Source organism: Otolemur garnettii, unplaced genomic scaffold, assembly GCF_000181295.1.
Source record: "Otolemur garnettii isolate 467f Iridium unplaced genomic scaffold, OtoGar3 scaffold00015, whole genome shotgun sequence".
Lineage (NCBI taxonomy): Eukaryota > Metazoa > Chordata > Mammalia > Primates > Galagidae > Otolemur > Otolemur garnettii.
This window is the reverse complement of record NW_003852410.1, coordinates 25,129,276-25,145,614: the sequence shown is the minus strand read 5'-3', so window position 1 is coordinate 25,145,614 and position 16,339 is coordinate 25,129,276. Positions and strand designations below refer to the sequence as shown.

The 16,339-nt window shown below is 39.0% G+C and overlaps 1 protein-coding gene across 6 annotated transcripts in view; it reads right to left on the bottom strand.

The window, feature by feature from the left end:
- The window catches only part of CADPS (calcium dependent secretion activator), a 484,159-nt gene that overhangs the window by 92,553 nt on the left and 375,267 nt on the right, over positions 1-16,339 (bottom strand). For 5 of the 6 annotated variants that reach the window (XM_003785526.2, XM_003785527.2, XM_003785528.2 and 2 more), the window contains 3 exons: positions 10,397-10,503; positions 3,654-3,810; positions 2,728-2,869 (listed from right to left, as the gene is read on the bottom strand). In XM_003785526.2, coding sequence (XP_003785574.1) covers positions 2,728-2,869; positions 3,654-3,810; positions 10,397-10,503 — 406 coding nt within the window. Of the gene's footprint in view, positions 1-2,727; positions 2,870-3,653; positions 3,811-5,001; positions 5,023-10,396; positions 10,504-16,339 lie in introns of all 6 variants that reach the window. The other variant, XM_003785525.1, reaches the window with a different exon arrangement.

The window sequence follows — 16,339 nt, the reverse complement described above, 5'->3', positions numbered from 1 at the left end:
AGACAGTTTTACTTTGTCGCCCTGGGTAGAGTGCCATGGTGTCACAGCTCACAGCAACCTCAAACTCTTAGGCTTAAGTGATTCTCTTGCCTCGGCCTCCCAAGTAGCTGGGACTACAGGTGCCCGCCACAATGCCTGGCTATTTTTTTTGGTTGCAGTTGTCATTGTTGTTTAGGAGGCTTGGGCTGGGTTCAAACCCGCCAGCCTCAGTGTATGTGGCCAGGACCCTATTCACTGAGCTATGGGGTGCTGAGCCTGAATCTGTTTCTTCATCAACCCTCCAACAAGTGGTCAGATGACAGCTCACCTTCGTGTCTCTTCACACTGTAGCAAGCATGGAGACTCATTTCTTCACACAGAAGTGTGTCCCCAAGCTCTTTGTTACCCTCCATTTTATGCCACTCTGTAAAGCAGTCCCACAGCATCTATTCTCTGTTTACAAATCAGCTAATACAATGTGTGTGGTTTAAAAATATTGTGATTTAGCTTATGTTTTAGTTGGCACTTTCAAACATCTCCACTTACTCTCAAAGGCACAGACTAGTTAGTGTGAATTGAATAAACACAATCACATTCACTAACCAGCCACAAAGTTTTGGGCAGCAAAAGGCTACTTAGAAAACACCTGCACATCTGCCTAATTCTCAGGTTATTCTTCACAACTATTGTTCCTTTACGTATCTGAAGATCTTTAAATTGCCCATCCAAGAGTTCACATTTTATTTTTCTTAATCAGTAAAAAAATTTCCAATCAAACGTTCCCAGACTGGCCTCCAGTTGTGGAAATGATTTTGATTTTTCTCTTTATTTCTGATAGTATTAAGCATTTTTTCATGCTTCAGAAGAAGTAGCAGTCATGTGTTTGGCCTCTGAAGAATTTAACAGATTATAAAATGACTTTAGTGACTTTATCATGAAACTTCATGACAATTCTCAGACTGAGTAGGGACGTTTAAAAAACATTGGTTTTGTAGAGGAACATACAAATTCCCAGAGATTTAAAACCTTGCCTTCTGGCTAGATACCAAGGATGAGGCACTTACGGGAGGGCTCTTTAAGGACTAGTGAAGGACCAATCACTCCTTCCCTTGTGTGTTGGTAGTAGTAGGCTCCACATTTAAACACAAGTACATAGCAGTTATTTTAAGACCACTGCTACATTCAAAATGTAAATACTACTCATTTTCACCTTTTCCTTTTCACAGCTGTTCTCCAAAGTGCAACTGTCTTGATTATAGTATGCATTTTTCACAATTAAAGAGTACCTCATTGATGTCCTGCCATAAAGGGACCCATTTTTATCCTCATGGGTTAAAAGTCAGCAGGGCCATCTTAAGAGACTGTTATAAATCCGAGAATAACAAGCTAAAATTTAAATTTATATTTTCAAAGGAAGAGCTATTGCCTGTTAACTTACTCTCAGTATGGTGGGTTAAGAAATTTCTCTCCTGGCTCAGATGAGGAAGTAGGGAAGAGAAAGCTAGTCTGTGTTAGTTTATCAGTAAGAGTCTTAGAGAATATAATATTAGAGGGTAGGTCTCAGTCCAGAAAACTGTTTGAAAATAGGGTATAAGTCAAGGCTTCCAGATTGAGGGAAAAACCTCTTGAATGCTTATCCTGGAGTTTGAAAATGTGCTTGTACATAACTCCCACTTCTTTCCATACTATTCATTACATTCCAAAGATGTAAAAGATTAGAGAGAACGAAATTATTTTCTTAAAGAAAAAAAATAATCTAACAGGGCTAAGACAATAGCAGAGCTTTCAAACCATAATGAAAAACTCTCCATACTCTCTATTTTCCCAGAAAGGGGAATCTGAGCCTGACCCTTTGGCAGCCTCCAGTCACAGCTCTTCTCTGCTGGGGAATGGGGGTGGCATTGACTCTCCCCACCATTTCCAAGTGGGATCTAAGATTCACCAAGCAGTTGTGGAAATTGACAAATTCACAACCCACAGGACCTTCTGTAATTTGTCATGCAAGATAAACATCCCACCAAAAAAAGCATACTATGATCAGATACACTAAGGAAATTTGTGTAAAGTAGAGTTAAACAACATTCTGTGTTATTATAGCCTCAAAGTTTTAGAACATACCAGCATGATTTATGGCTCTCCAAGAGACATAACCCCCTGTCCATGAATCAGGGGGTTATGTAGTGTTGCTTAAATATAGTTGGCCAATTCCCTCATTCCCTAGCTGAAGGAATGTCCACGACGGCCTTGTTTTGTAAATAAAGTTTTACTGGAACACATTGTCTGTGACTACTTTTGTGTTATGGTGGCAGAGTTGAGAAGTTGTGGCTCTAAAAGCCTAAATAATAATTATTTTTCTTTTTTGGCCTTTGATAGAAGAAGTTTGCTTAACTTCTGGCTAGAACCCTATGGAATGCACTTCTGGAAACACCAACTTCTAGGGATAGCATCATTGGAGTAAGATACACAGCATAAATATCACAACCAGGTCTATATTACCACTTCTTCCTTATTCATAATATACTGTGAAATAAAATAAAGATATCATTTCATCAAACGTTTCTCCATCGCCCCAACCCCAGTTTGGGCAAGGGAGCTATGAGCATCCCAGGAGGAAATATGTACGGTGTTTTTCTTTCCATCCATAATATCAATAACAATAAAAACAATATGACACCATTAATCCATTTCTGTATGACTCTCCAGCCATTTGTCCCCAAGCTCTGATGGTATCAAAAGAGGTTTCCTTACTTGACTGGTTCCCATGACTCCCGCTCAAAGCCCCTGTGAATGGATTGTGCAATTGAGGACTCCATCAGATCCACATATCTAACAACAAGTGGGGCAAAGAGGTCTTGCAGGTGTTTGTGAAATTTTCCATTGCACAAATTATCTAGAACAGATAAGCAAAAGCTTGGTAAGAACTTGCAGCCGCTTTATCAATGCACAATGCACACACAGTGATGATTGTCTTCTATGTTAAATGTGCTGCTTCTGGGGAAGCCAAAAAAGAGAAGAGAAGAAAAGTTGTACATGAATCGTTTCAAAGCTCATGCTTAAAATCTGTCTGGAAGGAAACAGAATTCAAAACACAATTTACCCATTCATATCAATCTTCCAAAAGGAAAAACAATCAAGCTCCTTTCAAAAACCACAAACATAGAAATCTACTCCCCTTTTTACTATTTTCCACCACCTACTCCCCATCCTCCCATGAAGTTACAAGGAGGAGAGCCTTCTCCACACCCTCTGTTTTCATCACCCTCCCTAGGGAGAAAGGTCTATTTTATGGCTATCGCTGTAAGTACTCTGAAATACTTGATGTGTTATTTAGCTAGAAATTGTTTTGTATCTAGAAAAGTCTTCTGATAAAAATTGTGAAATACAAGGTAACTAATTTGTTTGAGAACAAATAATACACAAAACCCAGATACCCCTTCTCACACTGTTCTCACGCTCTTCTGCCTAGTTGAAAGAGGCCTTCCCTGCAACAGGATACTTTCTGGGAGAAAGCAAGTGCCCTGCAGCTATAAGGGCTTGATTTTTTTTTTTTTTTGTAATAATAAGTATGAAAAGGTATATCCAGACTACAGACTACATCTGCTTGAGATAAAGATACCTTGGCAATCTGTTTATCTGTACTCTACTTAGCAAAGTCAAACAGAGATGATACATACAGTCAGTACGGAGAAAATCATTCAGCAGCTGAAACAGTGGAAAACTGTCCCACGTGTCTGGGGGTTGCACCTCTAAGGCTGCATCCATGTCCACCGCGAAGAGTGACAAGAAGGTCTCTGCATGCTCCACCATTAAGTCTGACCACCACGCAAAGGCCTTTGAAATTTGGCAGAAAAACAATAGACAAAGAGGCGATGAGCTTCTCTCTCAGATGCAAGGCGTGAACTCCAGCCCTCACTGTTCAAGATTATTTGTGCATCCAGCGGGGTTGGGTCATTTTATTGTAAAGAGAACAGCATTTTGGATATAATCGGGTCTCTGAGGGTCCATGGCAGTGCTTATCCTGATTCCAGGCCTGCCGTGGAGAGCTTCTATATCTGACCCGGGGGTCAGAGGATGCAGCTGTGGAAGTGACAGATGTGGCACTTCTGTTCAATTTACAATAACTCAGTGTGTTGTGAGTCATGCTCTTTATCTCATTGTCATTGGCTAGTTCTTCCTCTAAGGAATTAGAATTTGGGAGTTTCTTCACTGTGTTTATGGGTTTTCTGCTGGACTAACTTGAAAATGTGCAATTATTGTGCATTTATATCTACATATCTGGGGCTTAATTGTCTACATGTCTTGTACAAACTAAGGGACGCATGTTTCCCTACACATTGGAAATGTTATGCCTATTTCATACTCAGTCAAAGGAAACCATTGTTGCAATTGTCATAAACTTTGGAGTTGAAATCTCTGTAAGCCAGGAGCCCTTGGTTTTACATCTGGTCTAGAGGAAAGATCAGAAAACACTAAATAAGATCAGGACTTACTTTTCTAGGGGTTGGACACATATGCACATTGAAAACCAAAAAATATCAGTGAAGTAACTCATTTTCATGCACATGGGCCCTTGAAATCATTGTGCAGGGTCTCAGGGGAGACATTCACATCAGACTGGGCCAGATGTGAATGCAATTCAAAGGCATGCATGCATGTTGACTAATCATTTCTGGCAGGGAGCATGCAGAATGAGTGGCGGTGTCAACTGGCCCTGTTTTGCTGATTTCAAAGAGAGCAGAAAAACAAAAACAAATCGCCAGCCCCGTCTTGTCCCCCACCTCCCCACTAAATGCCATAAAGTATTTACATTGGAAACACTTTCCAGAGCATTCACCAAAAAAAGATGGGAAGGCATTTGGAAACATGAAAGATGATTATGGAAATAATTCCATAAATGAAAGGGTTTGTTCAATGGCCAAGCTCTTCTGGGATCTATTGTTTATTTGAGGGACAGTCTAATAGCCACTAGGAGGCAAAATAGGGGTCCACCTCTCTTCTTTCATGAGATTTCACTTTACTTACTTCTCCTTTATCAACATGTGGCTGGTTTGCAAATTAAATGGAAAAAATCAAGTCATGGACCATTCTGCAAGGTTGGCTTGGTTGGAAATAGACACCTGCTGTTTCCATTTTAATTTACAGTAAAACCTCACTGATTCAGAGTAATGGGAGAGGGGAGATGCTGGTCTATCAGCAAAATTAAAACCTAGATTATTTGGCATTCTAAAACAAGACATTTTATTGCTTTCTAATGCAGTCTGTAATTAGGCATGAAAGTAAAAGGTATTCACAAAGTCTACATTGGTTAATATATGAATATATCATAAAGTAAAGTTTCTGTCTTAAGCTTCTCATAATAGTAAATAACTTGACTTATAAATTAAAGTCAAAGAGACAGAGATTTAATTTCATGGGTCCTGGGATGGAAAAACATATTGGATTCTTCTAATTTCTAAGAAGACCCTTTAGACTCTGCAGAGGAAGTTGAGAGATGTCAAAAATCTTTCTTATGAAAAGGTAAAAGAGCCACATCTGCAACTGAATTATCATAGAATCTAAGTATTTGAGTCTGAACCAATGAGGTTTTACTGTAGTTTTCCTGACTACCTGGCTAAATCCAGCAGAGGAAGAGACCCTCCATCCCATCCCCAGAGCTCTCCTTTTTAGGCAGAGACCGTAAATATTGGAACTTGCTGGATGGAGTCCCATCCCACCCCTTAACCCTATTCTATATGTAGGGCTGACTCTCATCACTCCTGATCCAGGACATTTGAAAAACTGACAAAGGCACATGAACTGTTGGTTAGTTTTTAGTCTTTAGTTATTTGATTAACTTTAAAAACATCTTCAGGGTGAGTTCAAGAAAGACTGAGTTGCCTTCCAAGATACAATTTTGCTCCAGGATGACAGGAGAAAAGAAAACAATAAAACAAAACAAAAAACAAATCCTGAATGGCTGAAATTAAAAATTCCTTAACCCAATTGTGTATCTGGATCTGATCAGCTTTCTTAATTTAAAGTTGCAAACCAGAGGCCCTAAGAAGCATCACTTCTACTACTCATAGGGAATTGAGTTCCTCATTGTAATTTAACATAGGGTGCTGGAAAAACATGTATGCATTTTAAGACAGGAAAAAAATTATATTAACATTGTAATACTCAGCACATATTGAAAATAAAAGATGACCACGCATCACATTGAACACCTCTTGTAATTGCAGAAGTCAAATGTGACTTGAGTTTTATGATTTTAATGCAGTTCTTTTCCTATCTTAAAATGTGTAGACTTTTTGGGGGCACCCTCTGCATTATTGAGCAAATATCTACAGTCCTTGCATTAAGAATCATTTTGATGGGTAGCACTACACAGAACAATGACTACTGTGGTAGGAATTAGTACTGTGAAAGTCTGGGGCAGCAATTCTCTGTGAACCAAGAGAATTTAAATTGGGGGATTATAGAAAATGTGAAGACTAGAGCTCTGTTTATAGAGTCTAGGCAATTCTTTTTCCAGCCTTATTATCAAACTGCCTCTCTGAGAAGGACAAAAAGATTCTAACAAGGGCAGTGACAACCGAAAAGCCATGGCGTAGTTCCACCTAAGTGAGTAGAGTCTCTGTGACAGGGTTGGCCAAGGCAAGGCTTAAAAAAAAGTCTTTGTCAGATTCTTGCTCATACAGGTGAATGCTATTTTTGTACTCCAGCTAATGTTCATGGGCATCTAGCATCTTGATAAACCTTCCCAAAGACAGTAATATACTTTGGCTTCTAAATACTTACCTGTGCTTTTAGTTATTCAAAGACAAAGATGTGTGTTTTAGCAGCACAGCTCAGCACATCAAACACACTGTATATTTTTCACACAAACTAACATGTATATATGTACCCCTCTGGATACCACAATACATATATACATATACATACGTATACATAGAGAGAGATTGGGAGGTGTAGCAACGATACGTGAAGGCATAATTCGTGTGTGTGTAGCTGCATTAGACTCTGTGAACAGATTAAGCTTCAATCAAGAGATAAATATTGTAACTGCTACCTTATACTGCCAGTGTATCTAGGTGATGTATTCTTAGCTGGCGGAAATTTTTTCTCTTGGGACATTTAATTGTTTTATCTTAGAATTAAAGTGGTTTTAAAGATTATTGGGTTTTTGTGGGTTGGGGGAGGGGAGGTAAGACTACTCACACAGCCTAAATCTATGCTCAGAATTTAGTGATATTATTATTATTATTATTATTGTTTTTTAGCGTTTATTGAGCACCCAGAGAATATGGCGATTAGTACTGGCCAGTAGTAAAAATTTGCTTACATTGTCCTTTGGGGAAGGAAATCCTATGTTTGGTGTGCTAGGGCGAATCCTACCTTTTCTGCTGTTGTTAGCCACTTTCAACCCCGGCTATACACTGGAAGTACATGGGCAGCTTAAAAAATTTACAGATTCTTGGCACCTCCTCAGGAGATTCCAATTAATTGAGTTTGGGTGAGACTTGGGATCAGAATTTTTAAGCCCTTTCTAGGCAACGGCAACCTGTAAGTGAACACTGAGAACAGGTAATGCTGCCTTTCTGGACCGTCCTACCATGAAATGGATCCACTCTCCTGTCAATATGTTGTGTCTGTTCCATCACTTTGCACTTTCCATGTAAGTTTTATCTTTATAATGATTAGATATTCCTAGATTTTGTTTCCTTAGCAATTCGTTTCTAATAATATAATAGCCAGGCTTTGTGGAGTGCTTACTATGTGCCAGGCATAAGATTAGGCACTTCACTTCCATCCCAACAATGATCAGCCTTCCTTATCTTTAATTTACAGGATAAGGGAGGTCAAGTAACCAGGCTGACATTACAAGGTACTGAAGAGGTAAGGCTGGAATTCAAACCCACGCTCCTACAGCACAGAGCCTAGGCTCCTGGCCATTCTGCATCCTGCTTGAAGGCCAAGGCTGCCTTATGCCTTCTTGTTCTTCAGAAAGCACCAAGGTCATTGCTTCAGTGCTCTGCAGACCGAAGATACATAATAGGTAGCTTTTGATTGGGTAAAATTACTAATTTGAGAAACAGATGCATAATAGGTAGCTTTCGATTGGATAAAATTATTAATTTGAGAAATAGTACTCTACATTTACCTAAAAGAAATTTAGATTTTGGAACTCCAAAAGTATGCTGAAGATTTCATTATGAACTTCTAAAGTTATTAATGGGAGCAGAATTGAGCTTATGTCTGCCTATGTACTCTGAATGGCTTTTGAATCGTAAGATTTAAAATATTTCATGGCGATGGTTATTAAAGCAGTTTGGGATGATGCTTAGTATTTAGTGAAAAAGTGTTTTTTTGAAAAGTGAAAAATTCCTCCTTTGGAATATAAACTTTCCTTTGGTGCCTCTTTGGAATAATTTAGGAAAATATACATTCTCGCTTAGCCTGCCGCAGCCTCAAAAAATAACTTGATTAGGAATTCAAGTATATCTATCATTTTTCTTTTTTACAATTTACATAAAAGCACAACTATCACAGAGAAGAACCATCCTCTTCAGAGCATTGTCTTGAAAAATGTGCAGATTTGGTCAAGCATCATGGGAAAAACGTCCACCACTCAAATCAGAGGGGAGCAAGTCAGAGTCCCTCCTGACCTCTAGAGATGATTTTGAAGACACCTGGAAAGAACACACTTACCATCACTTCAGCCCTAAATGTCCTCAGTCCAGAAAGAACATCAGATAGGACAGTGTAGAAAAAAAAAATCTAACCCAAATGAACTTTATGTGCCTGGAAATCAGTCCTAGGTTTATATGTTTGGAGGGTTGTCAACTGGCCCCCTTCCCACTCACAGCTGGGCGTTGTTGCTAAGTGCTGTATGAGTTAGGAAGACCTGCCTCGGGGGGTCTTCACCCTGTTCTTAGAGGGTTTTCAGGGAGCTCACGATTCTTCAGCACTCTCTCTATATATAAATACTGTATATATGATTCACAACAGACAGTTGAGGAAGATTAGTATCACTCCAGTGAGCTACTGGTTATCAAGTTCAGGACTCATCTGCTGTAATAAAGGTAAGTACAGACAGACAAAGGAAACTACACCAGGCTAAGGACAGAATCAGGGCAGGTAGGAGGCGCGTGTCAGGATGTAACTGCAGTCGTCGTTAAGTCTATCAGTTGCTTCATGCACGCACAGGAGAGTCAACCCACATTAAACCTGCTGTGGGGGGAAGGCCAACTCATCTCACAAGCAGTCCACTGGAAGTTGCTGTTACATTCCTTGGGTCAGTGTTAGAGAGAAAGCAGGAGTCCCAGGAGAAGTCCCCTTAGAAGACACGGTACTGCGAGGGCATGCACAGTATGACAGCAGGTGGCGGGGTCATTTGGTTTGTTCACATACCTCTTTCCCCTGCCACGATCAGCCAAGATTGAATGGAACAGTAGAGAAACAGGGAGGAAATTTAGATATGCAATCAGGCATTAGTTAGGATGGCTGGGTTTATGGTGTATTATATATAATTTAACTATACTGTCCATTTTCATTTAGTCATGGGAATGATCATTTTGGGTGCTTAAGAATTGCTTTTATGAAATGCCCTTTTGTCCCCTTTTGCTGTAGATCTGAATGTAGAGGAAGAGGGAGAATTAGTGAAATTTTCATAAAGGTTGTTTTAAAAGAGATGATTTTTAAAACTCAATTTTAAAATGAGCATGGATGCCATAGCTTAACCATATGAAATCTTGGAATCTTTTCTTGAAAGGGTTGGGTTGTTTAAATCCTTTTAGGTTTGGGATTTAGTTAGGCTTGAAACCCCTTGGCTTAAAATTATCAAAAGGATCATTTTGATGGTGGTTTGTAAGAGAAAAAAAGAAAACTATATTTATTTAGGTGTATGGTGGAGAACTGACAAGTTGAACAACACAGAATAACTTGTTTCTGCCACTGCCTTTTGCAAACCTGGCAATCTGAGGTTAAAAAAAAATGAAGACTCTCGTACAAGCAGAGTAAATTACAGAGATAAATTCATAGATGACCCATGATTCACATACCAAAGAACTAATAAAAACAACAGTGGTAGCAACAGATACAACCACAGAAAAATCAAATAATATTGTGTGCATTTTGGACAATGGGAACCAGATGCTGCTTGAATAGTTCACTTTAAGAAGCACTCACCTCATTGGCCTGTTGCTAGAAACATCTGAAAACTTAGGTTGACATATACAACACGGAACCACTTTTTGGTTATTTTAAACAACCTTCCAAAGACTTCTCCTTACAAAACTTCCACTTGGATTCTCTTGGCAAGCCCAGTTAAAAGAAAATGAGCGTTAAGGCATCTTATTCGCAACCTGGCCAGAGGATCAGCACTGCAACCTCGGCTAAGGGACAGTGAGAGACGTTTCCCACCAAGCCTGCTCACCTCGGCGTGGTGCTCCTCATTTTGTTGAAGGACTTCGATGACTAGTTCAGCAAGACGTATTGTGTCTTCGAGTTTTTTGGCAGGAGTAATTAACCGGCCTACATTTTCTGTAGTACAAGAACTCGTGTTAAAACTCAGTGAAAGCGGCAGGCTAGTTCTGTGGCCGTTAGAACTAGTGGATAAGAAGTTTTGAATAGTTATCAAAAATTTTAAAGAAGTTTCATGCAAATGTTTAGTGCCATGTAGTTAGTAGTGAGCAAACCATAAAGCCATTTTATTACTATTATCACTATCATTATAATATGCATTAGAAAAAGCAGTGCTCCAGCTTCAGATTTGCATATGTTCTATTAGGTCTATGACAGCCCATTTCAAATTTAGTGACATTTTGTACACATGTTCTTTAAAGACAGCATAAATGTACTATCTTATATCACTCCCTCTGCTGTGTTTGTTTGTGCTACCTGAAGTGGGAAGATAGGACAGAAGTTTCCTCTTGATTTAGTCTACGTTTGTTTTTTTCGATTGGTTCCTAACCACTCAATACCACAGCACTGATACTGTTTTCCATTATAGGTCTGCATGTTTCACAAGTATTGGAATGTGGATTTTGAAAAGGCAGATTCAAAGGTCTATCTGTTTCAAGTTAGCTGGGGAGGAGATGGAAAAGAAAAACTGGTCATTCCTGGGCCATTACATAGGAGGCAGGATAGAATTATTAAAAGGGTGTCGGAAGATTATTGAATAGGTGGTGGTAGTTTATGCCACTGGTTGCTACAATTGAAATTTCACCAGTTAAGTTGCAGCAACAGTGTACTCCATTTTTTTCTTTCTTTTTAGCTTCTTTTAAATTGAAAGGGTTTTACCTAGCTCAGGGAGAAACTGAACCCAGGCTTATATTACATACATAATGACGTCATGAATGTTTGACAATGTCATTATATTGCCAAAAATCACACATTGTTTCCCTTGGGGGAAAAGAATAATATTTAAAACATAAAGGTTTTCTTAACCAATGAAATTACCAAATTCAATCACCCTAAACACACAGGGGAACCTGTATTTCATGCTTAGCCCCCTTTAAACTTCAAGTCTCAGAGTCAAGAGAGCACTTGGGGTAAAATTTTGAAATAAAGATAATTTAGCAAGTAGGTATGTATGTTTGCAAAAAGACTGCCAAAACTTATATCCATTTCTTTATCTGAAACATACATATTTTGGCGTCAGGATATTTCTTGCTAGAGAGAAATACCTAATACTTCATAGGAGTTTTTTTTGTTTTGCAGACCCGGGGAGGGGTAGATTCAAACAAAATCATAGGAGATTGCTAATTTTTTTTTTGAAAAAAGGTCTCTAAGTTTTCTTTGCTCATTTCCTTACATGGGTGATGAACATGTTAGATGGATAGTGATTTAGGATTTAATAATGAGAAATAAATTCCGTGAAACATTATGTTAAAAGAGCATTATAGCTAATGGGAGCAGAGAGTGATGAACAAGACTGGGTGATTAACTGAACATTGAAAGCATCAGTCTAAAAAGGCCTGATGGCTGGTATGAAAATGGGCATTCTGGGTTCAGGCCAATGGAAAGCTCTGTTATCTCTGCCACACCCAGGTGACATGTGGCTGATGCGGTTAGAGCACGAAGATGGGACTGTGGGAAACGTAGTATGCAGATGAGGCAGAGAGCAGTGAACACTCAGAGGAAGGGGAGATGGGAGTTTTGATGGCAACAGCTCATTGTCTGGTGCAGAGCAATAGTCATTTGGAGAAAGAATGAATGACAAGATTGACTTCTGTGCTTTGGAGGCACCTGACTTGTTTGGAATTTCATAAATAGACTGTAATTTTATTAGTAGACTTTCAGGCATTTCTACAAACATACTGTGTATATATGTTTGGGTAATATGTGTAGAGTGAGGCATTCACATTTTGATAGTAAATATGCATAGGCTACTATTTTCTATGAGTTGATATTCACATTTACACATCAATCTGCAAATTCCTCATCCTATGCTTATTACCCATTCGACACATACACCCACATACACACATCACACACTTACATACATTTTCTAGTAACCAGACAAGCCTGCACATTAATACAAATCTGTAGGAAATCCCAGGTGGGGCACATCTTTGAAATCTCTTGCTTTTAAAATAAAGAGTATTGTCCTTTTAGGTAGAATACTCACCAAATTTAGGGGAGTTCTGGTTGTACGTGACATATGATACAGAAATAAAATAATTCCCACAAATAGGTTTATGCACATTTATTTTAAAAGTGTGAATTATGTTTATGTTTGGAGAAATCCAAGATGCTTAAGCTAGGACCACCTGAAGATTTGTTTTAATATGCAGAACTCTTAGATTGACTACAATAGATATCAATAAATACACATAAAGTGTGCACGTGCACGCAGCCAAGTCATGAGTGCGTGCACATGTACGCAGATATGTGTACGCCTGATGTATATATATACAGACAGTATGTTTAATAAAACCTTTTGCAATTTCATTTGCAACCATTAAAGCAAGCAGGTTAAGGATCCTTTAATCTAGAACACTTGATCTGCCAATTTACCCATGTAGCCAGACTTTCATTTACTATTAATTAGCTGTGATTCCATCTCCTGTACATCGAGCCACTTTAGTGAGACAGCACCATTTTCCTGTTCATTTGCACAGCCGATTTGCTAGCTAAATGACAAGAAAAAGATACTAAAAGTGACTTCCCTAAGATGTTGTCTTTAAAGAAAATATTGTGCAAAATCCTTTAGCACTTCCTCCCTCCTCCAACAGGGGTCAAGGAGAAATTCATGCTTAGAAATAACTTTTTTTGTCACATCTGCTATCTTGAAATATATGGCAATATTCCTATCCCCCAACCTTGCACTAGCTGGAGCACTGATGAAAGAAAACTAAAAATATACCGTACTTAGGAAACATTTCATTACAACAGATTTGAGGCTCATAACATGTAAGAAATTGTCATGCAAAATGTTATGCAACAACAATGTTATTTTGTGCTGACGTTGAGATTTGAAAATGTTGCATATGTCAGACATTGCTGGACAAAAAAAATGTGGACATTTGGAAATAAATGCTCTCTTTTGAAAATGTCAAGACCTACAGCATTAAACTTGAGAGCCTGAGCCTCAGGTTAGTATTCCAAACTGAAACAAAATTTCAAGAAGAAAAGTGAACAGAAAAGCCAACTAAGCTAGAGAACTGCTGAGTAAAGGAATGATAGAAGTTTACGGTACTTGATTTTGGCCTACGCATGCCTTTGAGCCTCTGATATAACATGCTGGTCTGCATTTGGGTGGGTGGAGGAGGAGGCCCAGGAGGTGGCAGGGAAGCTGCTCAGGTAGGTGAAGAGAGACGTAAAAAAAGTAAAGAGACAAAGTGACTTTAACAAAAGGTGACAAGTAAGATGACAAACTCTGAAAAGAACAACCAAAAAAGCAAAAGTGATAAAACACAAACGGAGGGCTGCCACTGTCTTGGCATCACTTCAACATTCCAGAGGTGTGACACCATTTGACAAGGACTCTTACCAGTGTCCCCAGCACCAGCCCTACCGAGACACTCAGTGGCTGAATGCAAATGCTGGATGCTTTATCCAGATGGATATACGTGAATGATGGTGGCGGTGTTGTTGACCGAAAGAAGATACACTTTCGTATAATGACGAACACCGGTATGTTAATAGCTGCTGTTTTGTTCAGATGACCGGAAATAAGCCTGGGAGTGTTTATAGTTGGAAGATCTGGCTTCTCGTCCTTCACATGCTACTTACTTTCTATGTAACCTTGTACTTGCTATTTAAGCAATATCTCTGTGTGCTCTCTGTGCCTTTGTTTCCTCATCTATAAACTGAGAATTTTAATATCTTTTCTGTGTACCTTTTAGGGTGGCTGATAAGTGCAAGTGAAACAATGTATGGGACGGATCTCTGTAAAGCTTAAGGTGCCTCCAAATATTTGTTACCTCCACATTGTGAGAAGGCTGGAATTAATTGCTTTGCAAAGCCAGATGAAGGGCTGTTATTAGTTCAAGTGAGCTAGGAAATATTCTTGCTCCCTTTGTGGAATTTCAACATGTCAAAATCTGTCATTTTGGGGAAAAATGTGTGGTATCTGATTGTTTCCAGCTCATTTAATTATTTTCAATTTGGAATTCTTGTGGCTTTTATATTGTGGGTTGAATCATATATAAAAACTTGCCAGCTTATCAAATATGTTACTTGCTATTCCAAATGTTAGAATACTGTAATCAGCACTTGACCCATCTGTCATGTGGTTTACAATATCAGCACAGCAAATATTCTATAACAATAGCCTCTCTTTCAATACAGGCATAGAGGACTATCAGCTTCTACCATTCTCTCTCTTTAATGAGTGTCTTCTTAACCTTGGACCTGCTCCTTTCTAATGGTTGTGGTTTACCATGCAATCTGGACCATAAGAGGGACACGCTCCACTGCCAAGTTTGCTTCTGGGTTTGCTTGAATTTTCAACTGGGGAAATGAATTTTACTGCAGGCACATAGGAGATGGAATTCTAGTGACATTAATAAAAAAAATTGAGAAATATGAATAAATATAATATTCTGGCAAAATTATTTACTTAAAGCAAGACTTGATGAGATCCTTTTCTTGCTGGACCACCTCCATGTTTAGAATACAGGACAAAAAAAAATTTTGTTTTTTTACTAGTTTCCTTTTATTTCAATTGTTTGGGAAAAATTATGTGTACATAGAATTTGGAAAAGCCAATTTTAAATGATAGCTATTTATAAGAAGGCAACTTCTGATCCTGTTCTTATAAAAAAAAAAGTACTCCATGTTTTACTGCATATTTTACATTTTGTTAAAGGCTGGCCTTCCACTTACAGCGCTGCCTCAAGTTAGGTATGTCTCTGATAACACATCCTCAAGACTCTTCCAAAGAGCGCGTGTTACTCGAGTTTTCTTACCTAACCTCCTTACATATTCTCACCCAGATTACTGAACCTGTGTAGAGAAATACTTCCACGCAACAATGAAGCACCCCGGGTTGATCCATAACCCATGAGGCAGCAGATACATATTTCAGCTGAGTGGGTCCTGATGAGAAATTCATAAAGGGGTTTCCTCCTGCCAACTGCCTGTCCAGAATTCTGACAGTGAGGTTTGCCACCACAGAAAAACAAGCTCCCTATTTTTTTTTCCTCACAGAGCAAAACAAAAACATCATACCTTGGTTTCCAACTTCATTTACCCAATTACCATTGCTCATGTTTACACAATTAAATCTGCTTGGCTTCCAGAGAGAGAGTTAAATGTGACTGCAGAAAAACAAAAAGAGAATTCCTCTGCATGCTTAGCTTAGCCAAGGAAGAGCTGCATCCAGGAGCCAGAGACACTCCAATTAGCCCTTAAATAACCTGACCATCTCTGGTTCCAGCGAGCGAACTGCCAGTCCCGGAAATATCATATGAGAGGATGAGCATGATTGATGGAAAACTCACTTATGACCAAGTTCCAGCCTATTGATGTGTCGCTGAAGATGCCAGTGCTTGTATTATGCTATTACAGAAAAGAACTAGCCTGTAGCGATTTGCTGCGATTTGGGGGTGGGGGCGGGTGAAAGCCAGAGGAGGCACAGAAAGCTAAGCAGATAACCGCAGCATGCTGTGTAGTGCACCCCACCGCCCTCAAACGATGGCCAAAGACAGGGTGGAAATTCAGTGGAATTTCTTTAGTGGGACTTTGCGTTATGTACAGAGATATATGCCCAATCCCTTTGAATCTCCATTACCAGAAGATTCCATCCTAGAGATGGAATCTCATCTCTAGGACAAAGTGAAGTGTATGTTAACAAAAGCTGTTAGATGAATCAGGGATCATTTTTTTTCTAGTCTTTTTATTGAAGCCATCTTTGTCTCCTCCCCATAAG